At 45.2% G+C, this 26,035-nt stretch overlaps 2 protein-coding genes across 6 annotated transcripts in view; one reads left to right on the top strand and one right to left on the bottom strand.

The window, feature by feature from the left end:
- RNF32 (ring finger protein 32) overlaps nt 1–14,965 on the top strand; it is a 40,928-nt gene extending 25,963 nt beyond the window's left edge. For all 4 annotated transcript variants that reach the window (XM_060247914.1, XM_060247913.1, XM_060247916.1 and 1 more), the window contains 2 exons: nt 13,904–14,071; nt 14,703–14,965. In XM_060247914.1, the coding sequence (XP_060103897.1) occupies nt 13,904–14,071; nt 14,703–14,951 (417 nt within the window). In that variant the 3' untranslated portion in view covers nt 14,952–14,965. The remainder of the gene's footprint in view (nt 1–13,903; nt 14,072–14,702) is intronic.
- A 5,318-nt stretch (nt 14,966–20,283) lies between these two features.
- Nucleotides 20,284–26,035, bottom strand: part of LMBR1 (limb development membrane protein 1) — a 91,096-nt gene continuing 85,344 nt past the window's right edge. For both annotated transcript variants that reach the window (XM_060248057.1, XM_060248059.1), the window contains 3 exons: nt 25,548–25,614; nt 22,087–22,248; nt 20,284–20,610 (listed from right to left, as the gene is read on the bottom strand). In XM_060248057.1, the coding sequence (XP_060104040.1) occupies nt 20,525–20,610; nt 22,087–22,248; nt 25,548–25,614 (315 nt within the window). In that variant the 3' untranslated portion in view covers nt 20,284–20,524. The remainder of the gene's footprint in view (nt 20,611–22,086; nt 22,249–25,547; nt 25,615–26,035) is intronic.

Consider the following 26,035-nt stretch of genomic DNA (forward strand, 5'->3'; position numbering starts at 1 on the left):
CTCACAAACGCAGCATAATCAATCAAGCTATTCAACATCTCATAGACATTCGTGCTATAGAACCAATTCCCCACTGCGAAAGAGGTCACAGGGTCTACTCAATCCTGTTTGTGGTTCCCAAAAAGAATGGGGACTGGAGATCCATCTTGGACCTCAAATTTCTAAACAGATTCGTCAAATTATGTCACTTCCGCATGGAAACTCTGTGGGCCATAACGGAGACTCTTCAGCCAGGGGATTTTATTATGTCAATCAACTTGACAGAGGCCTACATACATATCCCGATCCATCTAGCACATTGGAGATTTCTACGATTTACGGTAGGCAAGAGACATTTCCAGTACAGGGCTCTTCCCTTTGGCTTGTCAACAGCCCCCAGGGTTTTTTCCAAGATTCTCATAAACCCTGTCATTTACTTGAGGAAACAGGGCATTCATGTTCATCCTTATCTCGACGATCTGCTGGTCAGATCATCCATTCTTTCCAAATCAATCCTGGACACCCAGTCAACACTTCAATGTCTTCAGGACTACGGTTTCCTGGTGAACATGGCCAAGAGTTTGCTTGTACCATTGCAGAGGTTAGAACATCTAGGAGCCATCATAGATTCAACCAGCAGTTCCCTTTTTCTTCCACCAGACAACGTCAAGAAGGTTCAGGAAGCAGCTACATTAGTAATTCAGAGTGCACATGCCTCACTTTCATCCCTGGCCAGGCTTCAAGGTCTTCTGATTTCTTGCCTAGACACTGTAAAGTGGGCACATTTCCATTCCAGGAAATTACAGACCTTTCTACGTCCATACCAGATTGCCATCATGGAGCGGAAACAGCTGTCGTTATTAGTTCCAACTAAGGTCAAGCACAGTCTACGTTGGTGGATGATTTCGAACAATCTACTCCAGGGCAAAGTCTTCTATACTCCATCAGTTCAGGAGATATTCACAGGAGATATTCACAGTCTGCGCAGATGGGGGGCCATCCTGGAAGAGGTTCCAGCACAGGGAGTATGGTCTTCCCAAGAGCATTCTCTTCCAATCAGTGTTTTGGAACTGTGTACTATCAGACTTGCGCTGATGACTTTTCATTCCAGGGTGTCTTCACAACACGTGTTCATCTAAACAGACAATATAGCAGCAAAAACACATATCAACAAACAGGGGGGGATAGAGATAAACAGGTTGCTTACCTCTAACTGATGATCTTCGAGTGGTCATCTGTGCAGTCACACACATGGGTCTTGCCGCAGGCAACGGATCCATACCTCGGAGCTCCAATAGCTCGCCTATAGCGCTTTTGGCGCACTCCCCTCCCGCCCTGGGGAGCAGGCAGCGACTGCGCATGCCTGGAGCAGGGGGGGGGAGCGCCCATTCCACTCAGTTTCTTCCAGCCGCCACTGGCACTGACATAATACAAGGTTAAGCAACACTCACAAGAGGCCAGCAGTGGGGAAGGCTGGGTGGGCGTGTGTGACTGCACAGATGACCACTCGAAGATCATCAGTTACAGGTAAGCAACCTGTTTATCTTCTTTGTGGTCTCTGTGCAGTCCCACACATGGATGACTAGCCAGCTGAATGTCCTGGAGGAGGGTGCTGGTAAAAAAGAAGAGTTAGTCACACAATAAAACACATCACACCATATAGGATATGGATGGAAGTGGATACACTCACCCATGGCTTCAATGGAAGATGGATCTGAGGACCGCTTGGCCGAAGGAGGCATCTCGTCTCGCACGAACGTCCAAGGCATAATGGTAGACTAACGTGGAAGGAGAGGACCACGATGCAGCAGCACAGATGTCCTCTAGGGAGACGCCCTGTAGAAAAGCCGAAGACGTCGAGACCGCTCTGGTAGAGTGGGCCTTAAGGCCTTCGGGTAGAGGCTGCTTAGCCAGTTCGTAGCACAACCTGATGGCAGTAACTACCCATTTAGATAGTCTCTGGGTAGAAATTTTGTGTCCTTTATGAGGTTTACCGTAGGCCACAAACAGATTAGGGTCCTTACGGAAAGGTTGTCTACGAGCAAGATAGAAAGATAAAGCCCTTCTGACATCCAAGGAATGCAGGGCTCTTTGTCCTGGGTCAGTTGGGTTGGAGAAGAACGTAGGTAAAGAAGCCGATGTCGATAAGTGGAACTGGGAGACGACTTTAGGGAGGAATGCAGGGTCTGGTCGCAGAACAACCTTGTCCTTATGGAAAATGGTGTAGGGGGAGTCATAGCGGAAGGCACATAAGTCACTTGCGCGCTTCCCTGAGGTAAGGGCAACTAATAATGCTGTCTTCCAAGATAGAAGGTTGAAATCTATGGTAGCCATGGGTTCAAAGGGAGTTTTCATTAAGCAGGAAAGAACTAGGGATAAACTCCAAGCCGGAACGAATGGTTTAACAGGTGGGTGAAGGTGCAGCATGCCCTTGAGAAAGGATTTGGAGAGACCATGAGAAAACACCGTCTTGCCGTCAACGGGGTCATGAAATGTGGAAATGGCAGAGAGGTGAACTTTTAAGGAGGAATAGCAGAGTCCTGATCTCTGTAGGGACAGTAGGTAATCAAGGATCAGATTTAGAGGCGCTGATTCTGCTCGCAGATGATTGGAGGTCGCGAATTAACAGAAGCGCTTCCATTTACGTTGGTACGAAAGTCTGGTAGAAGGCTTTCTCGCGTTAAGGATGATGTTGGCTACTTCAGTAGAGAGGAAGGAGGGCGGATTCTCCAGGCTGTCAGGGCCAGAACCTGAGGGTTGTGATGCAGTATCTGGCCGTTGGCTTGAGATAAGAGATCGCCCATAAGAGGAAGGCGACGGTAAGTATGACAGGACATCTGTAGGAGCCTCGTGAACCACGGTTGCCGTGGCCACCATGGAGCAATGAGGATACAGTCCGTGCCGTCTCGTGTGATCTTCATCAGCACCCGTGTCAGCAGGGGGGTTGGAGGGAAGAGGTAGTGAAGGGAGCCTCTCCAAACCTGTAGAAAGGCGTCGTTGCCTCTCCTGGTATAGAATTGGGGACATTTGGCATTGTCCCTGGAGGCAAAGACGTCCACCTTGGGTGTTCCGAAGCACCGAAAGATGCGACGAAGGTAGGTCAGATTGATGGACCATTCGTGGTCGTCTATCCGAACCCTGCTGAGAGAGTCGGCCAGAACATTCTCCACACCTGGGAGGTGAATGGCAGTCATATAGATGTTGTGTTTGACACACCATTCCCAGAGCAGTATAGCTATACGGCACAGCCGGAGGGATCTGGTGCCTCCCTGTTTGTTTATGTAGAAGACTGTTGCCATATTGTCTGTGGAGATCTGAACGTGCCGACCCTTGATGAGTGGGAGGAACGATTGTAGGGCCCTGTGCACAGCAATCAGTTCTAAGCAGTTTATGTGCATGGCCCTCTCTGAGGGAGTCCAAAGCCCCCTGACAGTCTTGCCGTCTAAGTGGGCTCCCCATCCCCACTTGGAGGCATCTGTTGTCACAGTAGCCGTTGGAGGAGTCGGTAGGAACGGCATGCCTGCGAGAAGGTTGTCGGGTACAGTCCACCAGGTGAGAGAAAGAAGTGCTCTCTGGGGAACGGTGAGCAAGGTACGCTGCTGTTGCACGTGAGGATGGAAGGCACGCACATACCAGAGCTGCAGTTGTCTCATCCGGAGCCTGGCAAAGCGAAGAACTGATGTAGTGGCTGCCATAAGGCCCAGAAGACGTTGGATGGTGAAGGCAGATTGAAGCGGCTCTCGCTGAACTAATTTGGCAAGAGTGATGATGGTCAGCGCTCGGTCCTCCGGAAGGAAAGCACCATGAAGAGAGCTGCGTAGACGGGCCTCTATGAATTGCAAGTCTTGGGTGCGTGTGAGGTGTGATTTGGTGGTGTTCACACGCAGGCCCAGAGAGGTTAGGAGAGAAAGAGTCGTGTGGAGATTCATCTCCAGTTGGTGCTGAGTTGGTGCAATGAGGAGCCAGTCGTCGATGTATGGAAAGACTGGTATGCTCCGGATGCGGAGGGCAGCTGCCACCACTGCCATGCACTTGGTGAACACCCTGGGTGCAGTGGAGAGTCCGAACGGCAGGGATATGTACTGGAAATGATGTTGGCCCATGGCGAATCGAAGATACTTCCGATGCTGAGGTCGGATTGTCACATGGAAGTAAGCGTCCTGGAGATCTAGGGAAGCCATCCAAGAATTCTTGGGAATCAGAGGCAGGATGGATTGCAGCGATATCATTCTGAATTTCCTGTATTCGATGTGTTTGTTCAGCCTCCGAAGATCTAGGATAGGACGCTTGCCTCCATCCCTCTTGGGCACCAGGAAGTATCTCGAGTAGAAGCCCGTCCCTCGATGTTGAGGAGGAACAGGTTCTATGGCATTTTTCTGGAGCAAGTCCAGAATTTCCTGATGGAGGAGTGAAGAAGGGGGGGTAGCTGTGAAGTAGTGGTGGTGAGGTGGAGAAATGAACTCGATTGCGTAACCTAGACGCACGATGGTTAGCACCCAGGAGTCGGTTGTGATCGAGTTCCAAACCGGAAGGAAAGGGGAAAGTCGGGTGGTCGATGGAGTCTGAAGGGAGTCAAAGAGACTGTTTAGTGGGAAGGGAAGCTTTCTTGGCCTGTTGAGACCTAGACCTCTGTTGGAACTGAGGTTTTTGTTGTGCAGGCCTCCTCTTCCAGTATTCATTCTGTTTAGGTGACCGTTGGCGTTTCTGGAATGATGGTCTCCAGGGTTTTCCACGGTTAAATTGTTGGGAGGAAGGTTGGGAAACTCCCAAGCGCTTGGCACGTTTGCGGCCATCATCCACCGAGGTTAAAACCTAATCCGTGGATGCGTGGAAGAGACCAAGGCCGTCGAAAGGGAGGTCTTCGATTTTTTGCTTTATGTCTGGTTGTAAGTTAGTAGAGCTCAGCCAGGCATGCCTGCGTAAGGCAACAGAGGAGGCAAAAACTCTTGATGAGCATGAAACAGCATGGCGTATAGAATTTATCTGCTGTTTTGACACTCTAGACAATTCTGCTACTAGATCAGACGCCACTCTTTGGGAAGCATCAGGAAGGGATGGGATGAGAGGCGTAAACTGATTTGCCAGATTGAAGACGTAGGCGGAAAAGTAGGCCAAGTAATTGTTGAGTTTGGAGTTGGTAGACGCCAAGGTGAATATTTTCCTTGCCAGGGTGTCCAATTTTCTACCCTCTCGATCCGGTGGTGTAGGGTGTCTAGACGGCTTAGCTTTAATGGCGGAGTGCACAATGATGGAGTTGGGTGCAGGGTGTGAAGCCAGGAACTTAGCATCAGGAGCATGAACTCGATAGAGAGAGTCAAACCGTTTGGAAGTGGGAGGGACAGAGGCTGGTTTGTCCCATGCCTCTCGCAAGCCCTCAAGATGCACAGGTAGCATTGGTAGGAGCGACCCTGGTGGGAAGTCCGCTAGTACTAGGTCGTGTACGATGTCAGAGACTTTAGGCGAGTCGGAAGGCAAGGCAATCTTTAGAGTCTCAGCCATGGTAGTGATGAGGTTTAAGTAGGCTTTAGAGGCATTCGACGGTGAAAGGCGTAGTTGGGGCGTCGATTCTGAAGCTAGAGAGGCAGGGTGGTCCTCCGAATCCGACGATGCTGAGGTTTCTCTGTCGGAGTGGGAGTCCTCCCTGGAAGGAGAGTGAGGTGGTACAACCGGTTCCGAAGTGGAAGTGTGATGCTTGGAGGTTTGAGCATCCTTGCCCTAGACGGTCTGGGTGGAGTAGCAATAACTGCAGGGACAGTCGACACCGATGCGGAGGCATGGGGTTTTTCCACATCCCGATATCGAGGGTGTTCTTGAAACCGAAAGGACTCCATATGCCGAGGTGGAGAGATTTCGGGGTCTCGGAGTCGAAGAGGCTCTCGGAGTCGAACAGGCTCTCGAAGCCTGTCATAGTCGCGAGGTCGAGGAGAGTCGATATAGCGTATGCGAGGAGTGAGAACGTCACGGCCCGAATGCGGTGCAGAGCCCTGGTACCGGGAGTGGTATGTTCGCTCTACAGAGGGCGAACGGGAGAGACGGTGATAGCGGCGGCGTCTCGGTGAAGGAGACCGGGAAAGGGATGAATATTCGTGGTGTGGACGAGCATAGTCATCCTGGGGCTCATAATAGGCAGAAGAGCCGGAATCGTAGCGCCTACGTGGAGAGCGAGAGTGGGCTCGAAGAGAGGAAGGATGCATCGGTGAACGGGATCGGATTCGCTGCGAAGTTTTAGGAGGCGAACGTGAGCGGACTCGATGTGAAGGCACCTGAGTTGCTGACTCACTGAACAAAGGAGAAATAGCAATGTCACGGAAGGATGCGGGTCGCAGAGAGGACCTTGACTTCGAATATAGTTGAGTAGGGTCCGTAGATATGTCTGGTTCGAGAAATTCGGAAGGGACCACGCTGCGGACCGAAGGTGAGCGAGATCGAATTGGAATAACTTCCACTGCTGTGGATGGATTCGGCGTTAGCTGGGGCATGTCGGCGATCACGTCGGATGGCGCCGACAGTTCGGGCGGGACGAGTAGCAGGGCTGAAGAAGTAGCATTGGGGTCCATTGTTTTCAGATTTGAGGCGGAGTCTCGAGCCTTCTTGGAAGCCGAGTGCAAGTCGAGGGATTTCCTCGGGGCCGAATCAGCCGATTCGGAATGGTGAGACGTTTTCGGCGCCGAATCTGTGGAGTCGGAATGACGCGATTTTTTAGGCGCCGGATGCGACGAATTGGAATGACGCGATTTCTTTGAAGACTTATGGCCAGGTTCGGCGTGCTTCGAGGGTTTCTTAGCGGACTTGTGCTGCTTCTGTTTCAGAGAGAGAAGCGCGTCCGAAGAAGCCGAATCTCCTGCTCGTGGTGGGGGAGGCGGCGAGCCCGACGTGGGCATAGCCCTCAAGGACCGTTCTAGGAGAAAGCTCTGAAGCCTTGCTGCGTGGTTTTTACGGGCCTGCTTGCCAAAATTAGCACAGTGAGGGCAGGAGTCCACTCAATGAGTTTCGCCAAGGCAAAATAAGCAGTAGCTGTGGCTGTCAGAAGTGGGGATTTTCGCCCCACAACTTCTGCACTTTTTGAACTTAACCTTCCCTTCCATGCACTCCGGACAAGGGAGGGAGGGGAGGGAAAAAAGCGGGAAAGACAGCGCAGAGAGGGTTTTGTTTTTTTAAAATTTTATAGGGACGAAATATAGTTGAAATAAGGACGAAACAAGAAGAAATATGAGGTAAAAGAAGGGAATACGATACCAGATGAGGAGAGAAGAGAACGAACTAAGGAGGAAACGCAGCGAGGTAGGTGTTGTCCGGGCGGCGGTAGGGAAGAAACTGAGTGGAATGGGCGCTCCCCCCCCCCGCTCCAGGCATGCGCAGTCGCTGCCTGCTCCCCAGGGCGGGAGGGGAGTGCGCCAAAAGCGCTATAGGCGAGCTATTGGAGCTCCGAGGTATGGATCTGTTGCCTGAGGCAAGACCCATGTGTGGGACTGCACAGAGACCACGAAGAAGATATTGTGCGTTACATCAGGAAGCCATGACAATCCTATCATGGTCTCAAAATAATTTATTTTCCATTTGTGCAGAACGTATCAGGGGTCTATCCAACACCCAGGCGGACTGGTTAAGCAGGGAACAGATCAACTAAGGGGAATGGCCTCTCCACCCAGATCTGTTCCAGCTCATTTGCAGACACTTTGACTCACCAGTAGTGGATCTCTTCACATCCAACCAGAACCATCAATTACCTCGGTTCTTCACGAGGTTTTACCATCCAGCGGCAGAAGCTACCGATGCCCTGGCGTCTCCATGGTCTCAGGTTTCCACCGTTTCCTCTTATCTCCAAAACTTTACGACGCATACTCAGAGCCAAAGTGATTCTAGTTGCACCTCATTGGGCACGTCGGCCTTGGTTCTCAGCACTGATGAAACTAGCAGTCGGGCAACCCCTACAACTTCCGGTATCGCCAGACATGCTCAGGCAAGGTCCAGTTTGACACCCTCATCCACACTGGCTATGCTTGACTGCGTGGAAATTGAGCGGAAAAATCTGTCTCAGCTAGGCTACTTCTCTGAGGTGTTAGACGCTTTGCTTTCTTCTAGACGTCCTTTAATGGTTCACATTTACAACACAACCTGGAAGGTTTTTGTTCACTGGTCCAGACGCAAGAAGCTCAACCCTTTGGAACCGTCAGTATCCATGGTTCTTTCCTTTCTACAAAACGGATTGCAGTCTGGACTCAAGGTGCCTACATTACGTAGACAGACAGCAGCACTTTCTACTGTCTTTCCACACATAGGGGGTTACAAGTTAACCAAACATCCACATATCCAGCTCCTCTTGCAGGCTGCGGCGCTCAAGACTCCACCACAACTTCACCGCTTTCCTACATGGAAACTCAATGCTGTATTGTCTGCACTTACAAAGTCTCCATTTGAGCCTCTCCGGGAGGTCAACTTCAAATGGCTTCAGATGAAGACTTTGTTTCTAGTAGCCGTGACTTCGGCTAGAAGGGTGTCAGAGATCAGTGCTCTCTCAATAAACTCCAATCTGTGCATTTTTATAGGGACAAGGTGGTCCTCAGGACTGATCCCACCTTCATACCCAAGATTTCATCGTTGTTCCAGGAGATCAACCTTCCATCCTTTTGTCCACAACCCAAACATCCTAAGGAGTTCATGTGGCATATATTAGACGGGCCTTAAAGATATACATAGCACGTACAGAGTCAGTCAGGAAGACTGAATTCATGTTTATCAACATTTCTTCTCCCAGAGTGGGGGAAAGAACGTCTAAGGCTTCAATCAGTTCCAATATTAAAGCGTGCATTGTAGAGGCCTACAAAGCTTCAGGACTTGAAATTCCCAAGGACATCACGGCTCATTCCCTTCGCAGTGCGCCTACCAATGCAGCCTTCCTTAATCGAGCATCCATGGACGAGGTTTGCAGAGCGGCAACGTGGTCGTCTATCTATACATTTCTTCATCATTACAAGTTGAACTCTAGCTTCATCTGACGCAGCATTTGGAAGAAAAATTTTGAAACACATAGTGACAGCGTCGGATGATGATATCCCACCCATCTAAAGGACACTGCTCTGGGATGTCCCACAGAGATGTCTTCTGCCTCAGAGGGAGAACCATTGGTTCTTACCTTGAGGGGTCCTTCTCCTCTGAGGTCAGGAAGACAACTTGGCCCTTCCATCATCGTATTTTCTGTCACTACTCTAAACTGTTGCTATCTTTTCTTCTCATTCAGCTGACCTATATTTTCTGAGTCTTGCAGTTCCTTACTGTTTATAATGTTGTTGTTAGTGTTTTAAAGTTATACAGTTACTAGCTATTCAACACTGCTTTTGGAGTCCAAGAACTGAGGGCAAGAGTCATGCCAAAGGCGCCAACAGGAAGAGGAAAAAGTTTTCCTGCCTCCCTTATAGAGCGAAGAAATTGCCCACAGAGATGTCTTCCTGACCTCAAGAAGAAGAAGATGATATTGGATTTATATTCCGCCCTCTACTCCGAAGAGTCTCAGAGCGGCTCACAATCTCCTTTACCTTCCTTCCCCACAACAGACACCCTGTGAGGTGGGTGGGGCTGGAGAGGGCTCTCACAGCAGCTGCCCTTTCAAGGACAACCTTTGCCAGAGCTATGGCTGACCCAAGGCCATTTCAGCAGGTGCATGTGGAGGAGTGGGGAATCAAACCCGGTTCTCCCAGATAAGAGTCCGCATACTTAACCACTACACCAAACTGGCTCTCCGAGGAGAAGGACCCCTCACAATAAGAACCAATGGTCATTCTCCCAGATAACAGTCCTCACACTTAACCACTACACCAAACTAGCTCTCAGAGGGGAAAGGGAGAGCTTGCTTTGCCAGGTTCTCTCAGTCACACAGCAGAGCTACTTTTTGCAGGCAATTTTGGAAGTATGTGAATTGGGCATCATTACAAAATGGTTGCCAAAGGGGCTGGACTAATCACAAAATGGCTATCATGGTGCATTTCCCTTGCAAAATAAGAAACACTGCAGCAAGCAACAGTGTTTCCCTCTCTTTGTTGTTCACCACTTTTTTCCTTCTCCAAAGTCAGCCAATCACACCAGGCTCCAGAAAAAAATTCCATTGCAGTACACTGTAGTTTGTGTATGTCAGGCCAACACGTTGCTTAGATAAAGAGACTTAGCCTTGGGTACTGTGGTGTATCAAGGCGCCATGTGTCAGGTCCTTCAGTTCAGAAGGAGTTGGGATGCCAGTGAGGGGCAGATTGCCCAACCATAGACCCATCCTGAAGTGCCCCAGTGTAGCACAGTCAGCCGTGCCGGCTGACCATGATTGTACCTCTTGTCATACTTGTTGAAGCCAACTTGAAAGGAAGTGGTTGCTAGGAAATGTATTGATGGGTACCATGATGCACACAAGCAACACATTGGAGATGGCTTCTTTATCAGTTTCCTAAAGGCATTTGGACAGTTACTTATCAAACATTTGTTTTAGATGCTTAAAGAAACTTATAAAATGGAAAGCTTTTTTATCTTCTTGCTTCCCAAACTGCTAGTGAACCACTGCAGTTAAAAGAAGCTACAAAGTGGTGGCTGAGTAAACTGTATTAAAATCTATCTGCTTCCTTTGGCAGGAACATATAAATCCTTTTTGTAAGAAAAATCCCACAAAGTTCAGTCATGTATTTGAAATGTCGCTTCTAAATAAAATACTCCATTTTGCTGACAGTACAGTAGCCTTTTACATTAATCCATTCAAGATCTTACTAAGCGTGATCAAAGAGACTCAGAAAGGTTACTGCAACCAAGCTATGCTAATTTTTAACACCAGTGTATACAGAAAGTGAAGTGCTACCTACAATTCACTGTCTTTGGTAGTGAGTCTCTTTGATCCTTATCTATAAACTATGCTTGTATATGTCATCTAATTGAGGTAGGGCCTTTTATTGCTGTAATTAAACCTTTCCAAATGCATCATATTATCTCCAGTCTAGCTAAAAATTCAAACCATTGTTAGGACACTAGATGCATTATTTGTAAAACAGCACAGTTTGCTCTTGCACCCTTCCTTCCTCCCCACGTGACTTCTTCCCAAAGTTTTTAATTTAAATCTCACCAAACAGCATAATGGTCCGGGCAGTTTGTTTAGCCATTTGACTTTATCACATAGAGATGGGCAAACATTCTGTTGCTAACCTGATGTGGCTCCAGGCAGCAGAGCGAGGAGGATATTAAACCAGTAAAAGCTTATCGGCCGATTCATTGATACGTTGTAAATTCCAGCCTTTTCATTTTACTTATAAGTCAACACATTAGTAAGCAATTTGCTGACATAAAGATGGATTGCTTCAGAAGGACTACCCTCTGGTGGACAAAGTTCACCTCAGTGCTTTGTGTACCTCTTTATTTAATCGTGTTCTTAGGCGTTGCCTAAAATCTGTGACTGATGGCGCTTTACGCATTGATAAAAATATTTAGAATTCCTCGTATTATTCAACAGGAAGGTCACAAAAGTAGACACAAAATTGATTACCCAAATATAGAATAATTATCCTGACAACTATTTTGAGGTGGATAAAGGGCTTCCATTTCCCTATTCACTGTGTCCGTTCTTTAAAGCAAAATACCACATATACCTTTGGTTCCCAACCCATATTTGGTTAAAGAATCTTTATTATTGTGATATTCTGCAGAACCTCAGCACCCTCTCCTTGTCCTCACCCACACAAAGGCTTTTTTTAACCTTAGTAATTTCCCCCCACCATTGCACTTTAACATTAAAGTTAACCTTTACATTCCAGAACCATTGACAAGTCCATAACCCTGCCTATATACACCATAATGAAAATAACTAAACCACTACATATATTCTGCCTGTTTTGTCATACCACACACAAAACACAGACTGATTTTCAGTATTTATTATATATTAAGGAACTGAAGGCTGCAAGATGGACCATGGAACTAAATCAGACCACGTATCAATTCACAGACATTCTCTGAATGTCTTGGGGTTCAGGATGATTGACTGGTGCAACACAAAAGTGAAGTTCCTGAAGTGGAAGGCTGTGAAATTTCACAGAATCCTTAGAAGATTGATGCTCTGATGTATATTATAAACAAGTTTTTAGTACAAAAGAGTTTCAGTTAGGAGCAGGAATGAAGAATCTGAGGCATTGGCACAAACACTCCAAGATCTTGTAGCTATGGAACACATAAGGCTGCACCAAGAGTTTTAGACACCCAAGACAAACTACAACTTTGGCACACACACCCCACACACACATTCAGTATAGAGAAAAATTAGAATTCTAGAATCAGCATCTACCTTTATTTACTTGATATTCAATATTAACAATATACAAATAGAATAAAGTTGGGAGTCCAGTGGCACCTTTAAGACTCATGTATCTAGGTTTGTCTCTTGTTAAAATCTTCACACATCAAAAATTCCACATTTAACACAGTAATTTTACTCAAACTGCAGTGCAACACATTAGGCTCCACAACAAACTAGTGTTGCTTGAGCTCCCCCCCCCCCCAAATATCTGAAAGAAAAAAAGAAAGAACAGGCAATTGTGAGCCCAAAACTGCTGGTCTTTCTATCAACATTGGAAGGAATATTCAGGATTGGAGGACAAAGGCTCTAGGCTTTTTCCTTCTTTGCTAACCAAAAATGGCTGCTGCCTCCTTGAAATGGCAGGGCTAAAATGTTCCGAGTTAAATGGGTGGGCATGTGTAATAGCTATCCAGGATTTATTGATCCTGGATGAAAGGGGTCTTTTAAAAAGACAGTAGACCAATTCATTTATCCCCTTAGGAGCCATCACACTTCTCCATCCGAGTGAACCCGATTGGTCAATTTTTTCTGCCCCCTCCCTCTTCTCTGGTGAAGGAAGAGAGGGAGGAATACAGGCAGCAATCCCTGCCCACTAAAGTAGGCCTGATTTAAAGAGAGAAGGAAATCCCCCATTGTCTTCGTAGGGTGGAACTTGTTTGCCTACATTGCTGAGTTAAACAACAAGACCGACTGGCTGCTTAACTGACAACCTGTCACCCTCTGACCTATCTGGTACGGACACCAGGCAGACAGGCAGGCCTGGCAGACGGTTGGTGGAAGTGCACTTTGGTATACCTCCCTGTGGAGACACATTTGAAAGGGCATCTGAATACCCACTCCACTGAGAGAAATGCATCAAAGGGTAGACATGGTCTTTATCTGCATGTTCAGCTGATCCTTCAGGGGAGCTCATAACTCAGTGGGACAGCACATGCTCTAACTTCCAGGTTGAATTACTGGCATTTCAGAAGTCGACGAAGAATGTGTGCATGAATATGCACATTCTCAAAGGGCACTTCCTTTCCATTGCAGTCCTTTCACTTCAAGGTGGATCTTCTTCAGTCTTGTTCTTTCTACCATCTGGGTGCTCTACATAACCCCAGATAGGATTCCCACTTTAAAAATAGGAGAGTAGATGCTTTAATTCTAGAAACCTTACATGTACATTCCTAATCCAGCTGGCAGCTCTTTCATACTTTTGAACTCAGAAACGCCTTTGGCATACAATATGTAAAGCTTTGTAGGATGTCATCTATGTAACAGAAGGAAATAGCTGCATTTAATTTTGGTTTAATTTGGTTTGCAAAAAATTAAATCAGTAGTATCACCATTTATTAATGAACTGGGTTAAAGACGTTCCTGTTTTACCACTGTTAACTCTGCTTCTTTTCTAAATGTTGCATGCTTGCCCCAAAAGTGAGTTTATTAATAGGACTGTATCCTCAAAAGTAACCCTTAAATATGAAAAGTTATACTACTGCAACTTACGATCATATGCCTGTCATACTGTCTGCAAATGGAGCACCTGTGGCATTGAAATGGCATAGAGCCTGCAACTGTCTGCTCACTATCCATTACAGCTTGGAGTAAAAAATTATTGTCTTTTAGTTTACAGAGATTTGCCAGCGCTTACGGAATTCGTACGAGAACAATGTAGATAAACTCTTCTCTGAGATTGATTCTACAATAACTGCAAGTCAAACTATATTTCAAGAACTGGACAAAAAGCTGGGCCCATTCATAAGTGAGGCTGAATGGGAAAAAATACAGATGCAGGTTGGTTTCAGAACTGAAAATTTAACTTGGGCTTAGTTTACCCAACAGAAACTTATTCTGTCCAAACGCCTTCTTGTAATTTGTGCCTAGAAGCCTCTTCTTATGCATTTATCCACCACTTGTATCCTGTTGTCTTCCTTCTAGCAGTTCACGTCAGTGCACAGTTGTCCCATTATAGCCTCATAACCATATTATGATAGCACCTTGTCCTTGGCCACCCAGTGTACGTAATTCCTATGTTCCAAGGCCAAAATCTGATTCATTGTACTTCACTAATGCTACTAGTCTGACCTGGTCAGAGGCAAAGCCATTTACTGTACTGTATCCTACCACTCTGTTGAGCTAATGAAGTGCGGAGTTTTCATTAAGGAGTCTTCTGATGACAGATCATACCTCAGTTCTAACACCCCACACCCATCTAGGAATTATAGTTACTCCCTTTTGCTGTGAACTGGGACATTCAGTGCTTGTTTTCTCAACCTAACCCATCTCCCCCACAGCCGTTGCAGAAACCAATCCAAAAACACTTTACAACAATTTTATACAAGGACATTTGGAATCTTCTATTTAGAGGATATAAGCTATTGCTAGCATTCAGTGTTTTCTAAAATGACTTTTGTTTTTGTCTCAGGCACTGCGGCAAGATATAGGTGACTGCCCGATTTGCATTATGCCACTCAGTCACCCAACTTGTCTTCAGGATGGACTTCCCCAAGACGGCCACCAGTCATGTTCACGCAAGACTGTTCTGCTTTCCTGCTCACACATGTTCCACAATGCCTGCCTTCAGGCATTTGAAGAGTTCTCCTTAGGAGAAACACCCACTTGCCCCTTGTGTCGCTCTTGCTATAAAAAGAAAATTCTTCATATGTTAGCATAAATGATATTAATATACTTGGGAGAGGTGTGTTGATCACATTTCATATAAGCTGACTCCAGCCTGAATGAACATCCAAGTCTGAGAGGTGTAAAACAGTGAGGTTGGCTCTTGCAACCCTGGGCCTGAAATTAATCACCGCAGCATAATGCTTCACCACCATATGGGTTAGAGATTAAATTTTAAGACAACTTGGCCCTTGGCCCCAGACTCTTCTCTGGGCAGTAGCATTTCCAACAACTTCTTAAAAGCTGTCCATGAGGAGACAAGGAACAGGAAAAGGAGTTCTAAACCCTAGATGTAAGAGGGAAAAGAAACTCTAGACCTGATTCGTGACCCTTTAACTCATGACATTTTTAATCTGAGCCCTTATTTTCCATAGACCACTTTTCAGTTTTCCTTCAGAGAGCTACAACTGACATATCCTGATGTGCATATTCTGTGTATAAACCTACATAAATTGCAAGGGCACTGTCCATTCTGCTGAAGAAAGCACCAGGCTCTTTGTATGGGCAAATCTCAGGCTGCACACCCATAGATTCTCAATGCCGAGGCTACATAACACTTGCAAATCTGATCCCAAAGTACTTGAGGTATATACCAATCCCCACACCAAAGATGTGCCATCACAAAACATTATCTGAATGATAGGCTTTGAAACCGAGTCATACAAGAACATATTCTCAAATCCTTTTATTGACACTGTAAAACAGCCAATTTTGTAAAAGATATTGGAGAAAGTGGAGAAAGATAAACATCACGTTACAATCTGTAAACAAAGTGTTCAATGAATCCAAACGGCAGCTGCTTCTCTAGTAACCCAAGTCAGCTTGAGTTCAGCTTAGAAACAGCCCAGGGATTTGGTCAAACTCTGCGGTGATGCCGGTTCTGTCCCCCGTTCATTGACGTGCTATGCTACCAACACAGGAGAAAGCCAAACAGTGGCTTCCCCAAGACAATTCATGTACATTGTTTTGGTCTGATTTGATAATATACCTAGTTCATAAAACAAAAGCATTATTTGTGCTTTAGCCTCATAATAAACGAGGCAGATGGTTGATGTCTGGAAAAGCTTTTTATACCTTAAAAAGGTACAGAACACTTGACTCTACATGAGTCAAACCACTAGGAATGCACTGCCAGTATCCATCAATGAATTACTGCTTCTGCTTAATTGCATTTAAGCCTTTTCAAATGTTTGTGCATTTGAGCATATTTTTAAGTATCCCATTCCTTTAAGTATCCCAATCCAACTTTATTTTATACATAATTGGGGGGGGGGGGGGGAATGGAGATTGGCAATAGCTAGGGTTTATCTTGCATTTCAGAACTTAAAATTGTACACTGTGTTGGCAGAAAACAGGTTTGTGGTTTTGTGTGCTACTGGCACCAACAAGCACTTAAACAGATTCAGGGTATAAGCCCCACATGTCTTATTGGACATGAAATTTTCTAGTGAGGGGCAGGTACGTGTAGAAGGAGAAACACACCTGTATCTAGAAATTATAGCTATCAGGATAGACTCTTCACTATAAAGAGCACTTTAGGAAAACCTTTTTAAAAATGTGTCTGTGTGTGCGCATGCACGCCTAGAAGTTATGACTGACTTCTGATGACCCCTAGTGGAGTGACCCCAGCTGGGAGGCAAGGACATTCAGAAAGATGGCTTGCTTCCTCTGCCTCCCAGCCCTGGTATTCCTTGGTCTCCCATCCAAGTATTTACCAGGGTCAGCCCTGCTTAGCTTCTGAGATCTGATGAGATCAGGCTTGTCTGGGCTAGCCAGGTCAGTGCAAGGAAACCCTTTTTGAATAGGTCATATACTATGAATGCCAGCCAATTCCAGGATGCCCTTAAAAGGGCAGAGTTCCCAGAAAACTGCTTCCCTTTCAGCATATCCCATTTAGCTGAATGAGAATATGTGCTGCAGCAGTTTCCAGTGGAGTTAATCAAACCCCACTATTTTCTCCTCATACTCTCAACTGAATTTACTTGTTATCTGCAATTACAAATTTCTCCCAAACCAACTTTCTACACATGGAAAATGTGGCTGTTTCAACCACATTTCCCCTTTCGGGCCATACTAGGTAGATAGATTAGTAATCATATCTCCCATAGTTTTTAAAAATGTTAATAGGTGGGAGTGGTGTTGGGGAGGGATACAGATTGGGCCATGGCACCAGCTAAGGCAAGTTAACCTTTTCCTCCCAATTCAAATCATACAGATGCACCCCAGGACCTATTTCTGCCCCCCTCCCCAAGAAAAACATTTAGTGCATGTATGATACATGATAGAAATCTCTCACAAATACACCCCAGCTGTAATTAGACAGCCTACACAAATCAAATTGTATCCTTAATAGTTTTTGCAGTTACCGCATAGCTGGATCCAAGAGTATGCAACTGCCTAAAACCAGACTTACAATCACAATCATGCATCATGTGATTCTTATCTAAAGCAGGGCAGTAATGGAGCTGCAAAATCCCTCACACAGCTCAATGACGTCTGAATTCAAGCATGTAGTAACTGCAGTAGATCTGGTCATGTCTGTTATTGAACCAAAGAGGTATGTGAGTATGTGTATGCTATGCAAAATTCACATTTTCTATTGGCATTTTACTTGCTGACCTAATGTGATATGGTCTCCCTGCATGTGCCATATTTGATGTAGATGTCAGCAATATGCATGCAAGTCCCAGCTTCAGAACAGGGAGCAATGTCCAATTTTAAGAAGAGGACATCAGGGCGAGCAATAGCCTGTTTCTAAAATTGATTACTGCTCTTCCACAGTGGTTTAACATAATGACCAAACAGATTACATTGCAGCTTTAAGCGCACGCTTCCACTATGGCAAATAGCCCAGAGTTACATCTACCCCCAGTTGCTAGGTCCCATTTCATAAAGGTACATCTACATATGCTGCATTATCACTTATATTTGGGATGTCCATAAAACCACTGGAATATATTTACTCCAAACAATGCCCTCCAGAAATTTTTACTCAAGATTTACATTAAAATGTATGAGAAATTTAAGACATCTCTGATGTCAAAGAACTCCACAATGAAGTACTGGGGAAACTCTCAGAACACTAACAAAACTAGCAACTTTTAAAGCCTTTTCTTAAAGAATCAGCCTGTTAGATCATCTGAATATTGTACAACATGTCACGACGCAGTGCGAATGAATGGCCCTAGATCTGCTGAGATTGACATAATACTGATATTCTCAAATGAGGTGAAACATCTAGTGTTGCAGGAATGCAGATTTCCATTTGTCTTCTACATGATAACAATGCCCTCATCTACATACAGTATGTCACAAAAATGAGTACACCCCCTTACGTTTTGTAAATATTTAAGTATATCTTTTCATGTGACAACACTGAAGAAATGACACAGCTACAATATAAAGTAGTCTTTCCCACCACCATGCTTGACAGTAGGCAAGATACACTTGTCTTTGTACTCCTCACCTGGTTGCCGCCACACACGCTTGACACCATCTGAACCAAGTAAGTTTATCTTGATCTCATCGGACCACAGGACATGGTTCCAGAAATCCATGTCCTTAGTCTGTTTGTCTGCAGCAAACCATTTGCGGGCTTTCTTGTGCATCATCTTTAGAAGAGGCTTCCTTCTTGGCCGACAGCTCTGCAGACCAATTTGATGCAGCGTGTGGCATATGGTCTGAGCACTGACAGGCTGACCCCCCACCCCTTCAACTTCTGTAGCAATGTCATGGTCTGGGGCTGCATGAGTGCTGCCAGCACTGGGGAGCTACAGTTCATTGAGGGAACCATGAATGCCAACATGTACTGTGACATACTGAAGAAGAGCATGATCCCCTCCCTTTGGCGACTGGGCTGCAGGGCAGTATTCCAACATGACAACGACCCCAAACACTGCCTTGCTAAAGAAGCTGAGGGTAAAGGTGATGGACTGGCCAAGCATGTCTCCAGACCTAAACCCTATTGAGCATCTGTGGGGCATCCTGAAATGGAAGGTGGAGGTGTTCAAGGTCTCTAACATCCACCAGCTACATGACGTCATCATGGAGGAGTGGAAGAGGACTCCAGTGGCAACCTGTGAAGTTCTGGTGAACTCTATGCCCAAGAGAGTTACGGCAGTGCTGGAAAATAATGGTGGCCACACAAAATATTGACACTTTGGGCCCCATTTGCACATTATCATTTAGGGGTGTACTCACTTTTGTTGCCAGCAGTTTAGACATTAATAGCTGTGTGTTGCGTAATTTTGAGGGGACAGCACATTTACAGTGTTATACAAGCTGTAGACGCACTACTTTACATTGTAGTCAAGTGTCATTTCTTCAGTGTTGTCACATGAAAAGACATGCTTAAATATTTACAAAATGTGAAGGGGTATACTCACTTCTGTGACATACTGTAGCTAGTGGCACTTCACCATCCAACAGCAAAGATATATGCTGAACTGATACACTAGCCCATAAAGACTACTTCACCTCCATTCACAGTAAGTTAGCCAAACACTCCATTTTAGCTTCATGTACACATGCAAAGAATTGTACTGTCTGCTAATGTGACCTTAACTAAGCCCCTAAATAGAAATATAAATTTTCACACTAAAAATTTTTAGTATGTGATCTGCTTGGCAGATTACTCCAGTTTCAAACATATACAAGTGTGTATACAGTCATGGACTTACTGGGCTGAATGAAAAAGCGGTTTGCTTCACTGAGCTGGAATGCACTGCATGCTTACTAGACCTTAACCTGGGGTGTGAGGGGAGTGGCTTACTACTGGTTAGCTATGTCAGTACGAAAGTGCTATGCAACTGCCACCTCCTAGCCTATGCATGGGGGCTACACATCACACAGAAGACAACCAACAGTGTTCCGTGCGTATTATTTAGTTGAGTGTATGACTGCCATGTTGCTACCATATCCCTTATCCACAGTGGTCACAGATCTACCAAATTATACTCTGTTTACTAGGCTCAGATTTAGCACTGTGGTGTGAAACTAAGTTATTGTGCGGCTCTCTAGTTGTGAAAGAAATCCTGTTTAAGGATAACTAGAGTGCCACTTAAAATTTACAGCTAAGAACTGCTGGTATCTTCAACATGGTAGTACAAACTGATCAGGGTAATGCATCAATCCTGGTGCTTTCTGCCCCTCTGCAAGTTTTCACAATTAATGGCAAAGCAGCAACTTTGATGGGAGGCTTGCCACTGACAACTAACAAGGCTCATCTCAGACCTCACTTCCAACAGACCTAGCCTTGCTCTTCAGCAACCTATTTATGCACAAAAAATTCATTGCCTGGTCTGCTAACAAGACAACACGGGGCTCTGTTCAAAGAGGAAAGCAGTTTTCTTTATAATTTCCAGATGTCTCTGCACCATCTGACTAATTAAGACAGACCCATCCCAGCAAGAAATGAGTGCAGTCTCATGCATCCAGCTCTCTCGGTTGCATTTTTATCAACTTGGACCCCAATATACAAACAAAAGCAATTTTTTTAAAAAAAGCCAAGGGTGATGAAGTGACAGGAATGTCATGAAGTCAAAAGATCTCAGCTCCGCCAGCTGCTGTTCACAATGTTTTCTGGTGCCCATTGGCAGAGGACTTCGCTGCCTCAGAGTCTCTTGCATTGTGTGAAAGTTGAAGTTTGTCTAAACCTGGAAAACATTATAAGATAGGCAAGTTAACACAAATTTCTTTTCCATTTCCACTAAGCAGGGGTTACAAAATGCATATGATACTGTTAACCATATGCTATTGAGAATTTACTGTCATACTGTTTGTTTCCTTTTACAAAAGACCAAACCTGTGGGCCAAAAAGCAGCAACATAACATCTAATTCCCCCTTCAATGTTTCATAGGACTTTTCTCCTCGGTGACATTACACTGCTGTGTTTCCTTCCTCCCTCCTCCCCTCTATATCACTGGCTGCCAATAATGCGGTCACAGTATTCTGCTGTCATATACTTGCTGGCATGTGTGTGTGTGGTGTGTTTGCATTTTGCATACCAGGGAGGCTTGGCGCTATTGCTGAACATTCAACATCTGCTTACACAAGTTTTTCCAAACATAAAGATGCTACATTTCTGCAAGTTCTACACTCCTGTCTCTGAACTTCCCAGCATCTGCTGTTTGTCCATTATCCAGAGCAACCCACTGCAAAAGGGCATAATTGAGAATCTTAGGAAGTTACTAATCTTCATAATGAATTCCCATGAATTCATAGAATCATAGAGTTGGAAGGGACCTCTAGGGTCATCTAGTCCAACCCCTTGCATAATGCAGGAAACTCACAAACACCTCCCTGTAAATTCACAGGATCTTCTGTCAGATGGCCATCTAGCCTCTGTTTCAAAACCTCCAAGGAAGGAGAGCCCACCACCTCCCGAGGAAGCCTGTTCCACTGAGGAACCACTCTGTCAGGAAGTTCTTCCTAACGTTGAGCCAGAAACTCTTCTGATTTAATTTCAACCCACTGGTTCTGGTCTTACCTTCTGGAGCCACAGAAAACAATTCCACACCATCCTCTACATGACAGCCCTTCAAGTACTTGAAGATGGTGATCATAATACCTCTCAGCCACCTCCTCTCCAGGCTAAACATCCCCAGCTCCTTCAACCTTTCCTCATAGGACTTGGTCTCCAGACCCCTCACCATCTTTGTCACCCTCCTCTGTGGACCCATTCCAGCTTGTCTATATACTTCTTAAAATGCGGTGCCCCAAACTGAACACAATACTCCAGGTGAGGTCTTACCAGAGCAGAGTAAAGCGATACCATCACATCACGTGATCTGGACACTATACTTCTGTTGATACAGCCCAAAATTGCATTTGCCTTTTTAGCCACCGCATCACACTGTTGACTCATGTTCAGTATATGATCCACTAAGACCCCTAGATCCTTTTCGCACATACTACTGCTAAGACAAGTCTCTTTTTGGGGGGGAGGGGGGTCCAAGCAAGACACAACTACTTCCCATGCCATTGATGCTAAGTAGGCAGAGGTGGCTGATCTTCTTTAAATCCATATATTTCCAGTTACTCTCCCTAGAATAATCTGAACATTCCTGCGGTTTTGAACACAAGTATGAAACGAAAGTGCATACAATGGAAGGAAAAGACCATGTGTTACCCAATGCTTTGAAGAGCTCTTCTCTAACTGCAGAGGTGAATTTTCTGACGAGACACAAGGTTGTCATAATGGCAAAAAGCAGATTGTAGGATAACACAATGTAGAAGTTTCCTAACCAGTTAAACCTTCCAAAGTCTCCAAGGAGGTCAAATCTGGTAATGCCTATGGAGAAAAGGCAGAGAAATGCAATTTATTCAGAAGACATCTATACTAACATTGGAACCATCTCCATTAACTCTAAGTACTTGGTGCATAACAGGTTGCATACAATATAGCCATCCTTTCATAATGCAATCCATCATTTAGGAAGTTGCATGGATAAGCAGATTGGTTATAAGTCTACATGTAGATAGATCCAAGTGGGCAGCTGTGTTGGTCTGAAGTAGTAGAACAAAATAGGAGTCGATTCCACCTTTAAGACCAACTTAGTTTCATTCAGAACATTACTAGTTATGCCGAGCACGTTCTGAATAAAACTAAGTCTACATGTAAACTCAGTATTTTGAAACTTGTAAGAAAAGGGTGGATTTGCCACAGCTCCAGGCTCCCAGTCTTTTGTTATTTCACAAGGGCCAACGACACAGTGCTCCATGCTCAGTAGGAGCATGAAGAGATGAGCACAGGCCCAGGAAACCTGCCCAGTGAATCTGCCTGGGAGTCCAACTAAGCCATTTCCAAAAGCAGCACGTCAGCCTTCTTAAGCCTCTGACATGGGGCTGCAACATTGGCGTAGCTTCGTCATGCATTCAGAGAAATGAAGGTGAGTTTTTAAAACAGGTGAATTGGCTTGATCTTTCTCTCATTTGCCTTTCTCATCACGGCCACAGCCCTGTTCCTTCTACTGTCTACAAACCCCCTTTTGTAACACTGTGAAAAGCTTCTATGAATCTGTTTAACTTCTTTCTTTCTTCTCATCCATCCAGTGCCACTGGGCATATCGTGTAATGTGGGGCATGTTGACATTTTGCAAAGCCCCACATGACTCACTGTACCCGCACACACTCTATTAATCCTGTTTGGACAGCTGTGTCTGTGCATTTGTTAGCAATGTTTTAACCGTTCATCTTTTCTGTTTTTGTCTTCCCTTTATCTCTATAGCAAACGATTTAGGAATTTCGTTTGAGGGCCTCAGAGAGGGGGAACTATTGAGTCTGGCCATTAATTGGGGGGGGGGGTGTTGCACAACGACGACTGCACACAGCATGGACACTTTCTAAAAAATTATTCTCCCATTCTTTCTGCGTGGAACCTGTCTAGGTTTCTCACAACAGCTTACTACCATTGTGTAAGAAACAAAGTTCACAATGTTAGCAAGTTTAACAAAACGGAATGTCTACATGTTATGTTCTTTGTGCCTGCATAAAAATGTATACCACAACGTTAAACAGTGCAATCCTACGATGAGTTGCTCCAATTTAGGTCCACTGAAATCAATGGAGCTTAGCGTGAAGTAATTAATTCTCCACTGGATTTCACCACAATTACACAAACAGTTCTTTCATCTGCCTTTATCTTCTGGCCTTTTCTAACAAATCTCAATGAATGTATCCACAGAATGAGTAATTAGACACCAGGTAGCTTCATATTTACATTCAGATATATTAATTTTGTTCTAGGATCACAGCTGTTTTTCTTACACTATTACCAACCAGTCCTCAAAATTACACATCTCAAGCAAAGCACTCCAAAGAATGGTGATGTCTCAACTCCAGGTGTTTTGAGATAAAATCAATTAACCAGATCCCTTTCAGTTGGGGCTCTGCCCTATATAACTGACCAAAACCAAGTGGGTCACTTCAGTGTCATGGCCTTTTCAAGTCAACGGACAAGGAGCATGTCTCTGTTCTCAGTAGCTTTCAGTGTCAAGCACAACATCCTGGACCACACGGGCCAGGCTGAGTTACAGCAACTGTATTCTTTTCTACTGGGCAGATCCCAAAGAGGAGTGCTGGAAGGTGCCCGCTCTGCCCCATGGCCTTTGGGTACCACAGCATTCTCTCATCAGCAATGCTGTCTAACCTCCACCAGAGAGCTTCAGAGAGATCATCCAAAGTTATGACATGAGGTGTCACCATTACGCTTGATAATTCCCACTCTCTCCACCTAATCCCAAGGATGTGATGGTAATGTCAAACTGCCTAGAATCAGTGCAAGAGTGGACCAATAAACGTAATCCAATGAAGATGGAAGTATTGGGAGTAAAGCTGGCCTGAGAATGTACAACCTGTTCTAAATGGGATTGCAGTCCCTCTGAAGGATCAAGCTTGCAGCACTTCTGGATTCATTACTTGGACTTTGTACCACTTTGCATGCTTAACCACTGCCCACCAATGTATATGTAGCTCTGCTCACTGTACCCCCATTCCATTGTCTGATAGTCTGCATGCATATGAAAGCTTACATTCTGAATAAACCTTTGTTGGTCTTAAAGGTGCTACTGGACTCCTACTTTGTTCTGTTGCTTCAGTCCAACACAGCTGCCCACCTGGACCAAGGAGGTGACAGCCAGCCAGAAGTGTCTTCCCCCAGTTCACATTTTTCCACTAACTAGAATAGCTACAAAGAAAGCAGGCCTGGTCATGGTTTCATGTAACAATACCCTGACTGGGCCTCCCTAACATGCTCTGTGCTAGTCTATAGTTAAAGACAGACTAGAGACTTCAACTGGAGAGCAACAAAGGAACCAGAACATTAGCAGGAGACCACCAAAACCAAAACATTACACCAGTACTTTACCAGCTACACTGACTTCCAAGCTGTTTTGGTGCTCAATTAAAAGTAATGGTTTTGTCCAAGAAAGCCCTAAATCAGGGCTCTCCAACCTTTATAAGCCTGTGAGCACCTTTGGAATTCTGATACAGGGCAGTGGGCACAATCACAAAACAGTTGCCATCATAGGCAGAGCTAGCCTCAAAATGGCTGCCACAGTGAAGATCCTTGTGCTGTGGTGGCAGCTACGGCCAAAACAATGGTTTTAAAAAAAAAAAAATCTGCACAGCCAATCAGAACCCTTATTGGGCAAAAGTCCCACCCACTTTCTAAAAGCACAGAGAGCATCCAGAATGGCGACAACAGGTATTGGGAACCTAAAAAATTTTAACTGAGAGATCCACTTCCACTGGTACCTACCTATCCAAACTTAAAACTCAAGATGACTGAGATAGGCAAGCAAACCCTATTAAGCTGCTTGATTTTCTCAGGCTCATGTCAACACCCAGTCCCTTCTCACCAGTATAGCAGCTTCTCTAGGATGGAGAACAGCCAGTGTTTTTAGGTACCACAGCAGGATTACAATGAGTACAACAGTGACACAGGAAGAATGGTCAGGAGAGGCATTGGCTTAAGCTCGAATACATTTTTGTACACAGAGGGTGCTTGCTGTCTGAGGTGTTTCCCATCCTCTAGCAGTGACAAGCACTTCTATTTTTTTTTTTAAAAAAAGGAATGAAACAAAAACTCACCCAGGGTTCTTGACATAACTGGCAAGGCCGAACTGAGGACTAAGATGGAAACACAGTTTCCAATTATCTGTTTAGACAAAAAAAAAAAAAGGCTGTCATCAATATGCCATCACAATTAAAAGCAACATCACTGCACCTCAAAAAAGCAACCTTTAAGCTTGGTAAGTGGAGCAAGCAAAAAAAAAATGCAGTTCTGCTGACTTGCTTGCATTTCACAGTCTGCCCATTCCAAAGGCACAAGGCCTCTTACTTCAGCAAGTGAAATGGTAAGCCAAGGGCTCTAAAGAAGAAGAAGAAAAATTGCAGATTTATACCCCGCCCTTCTCCCTGAATCAGAGACTCAGAGCGGCTTACAATCTCCCATATCTTCTTCCCCCACAACAGACACGCTATGAGGTAGGTGGGGCTGAGAGGGCTCTGCCACAAGCTGCCCTTTCAAGAACAACCTTTGCGAGAGCTATGGCTGACCCAAGGTCGTTCCAGCAGCT

Source organism: Heteronotia binoei, chromosome 10, assembly GCF_032191835.1.
Source record: "Heteronotia binoei isolate CCM8104 ecotype False Entrance Well chromosome 10, APGP_CSIRO_Hbin_v1, whole genome shotgun sequence".
Taxonomy (NCBI): domain Eukaryota; kingdom Metazoa; phylum Chordata; class Lepidosauria; order Squamata; family Gekkonidae; genus Heteronotia; species Heteronotia binoei.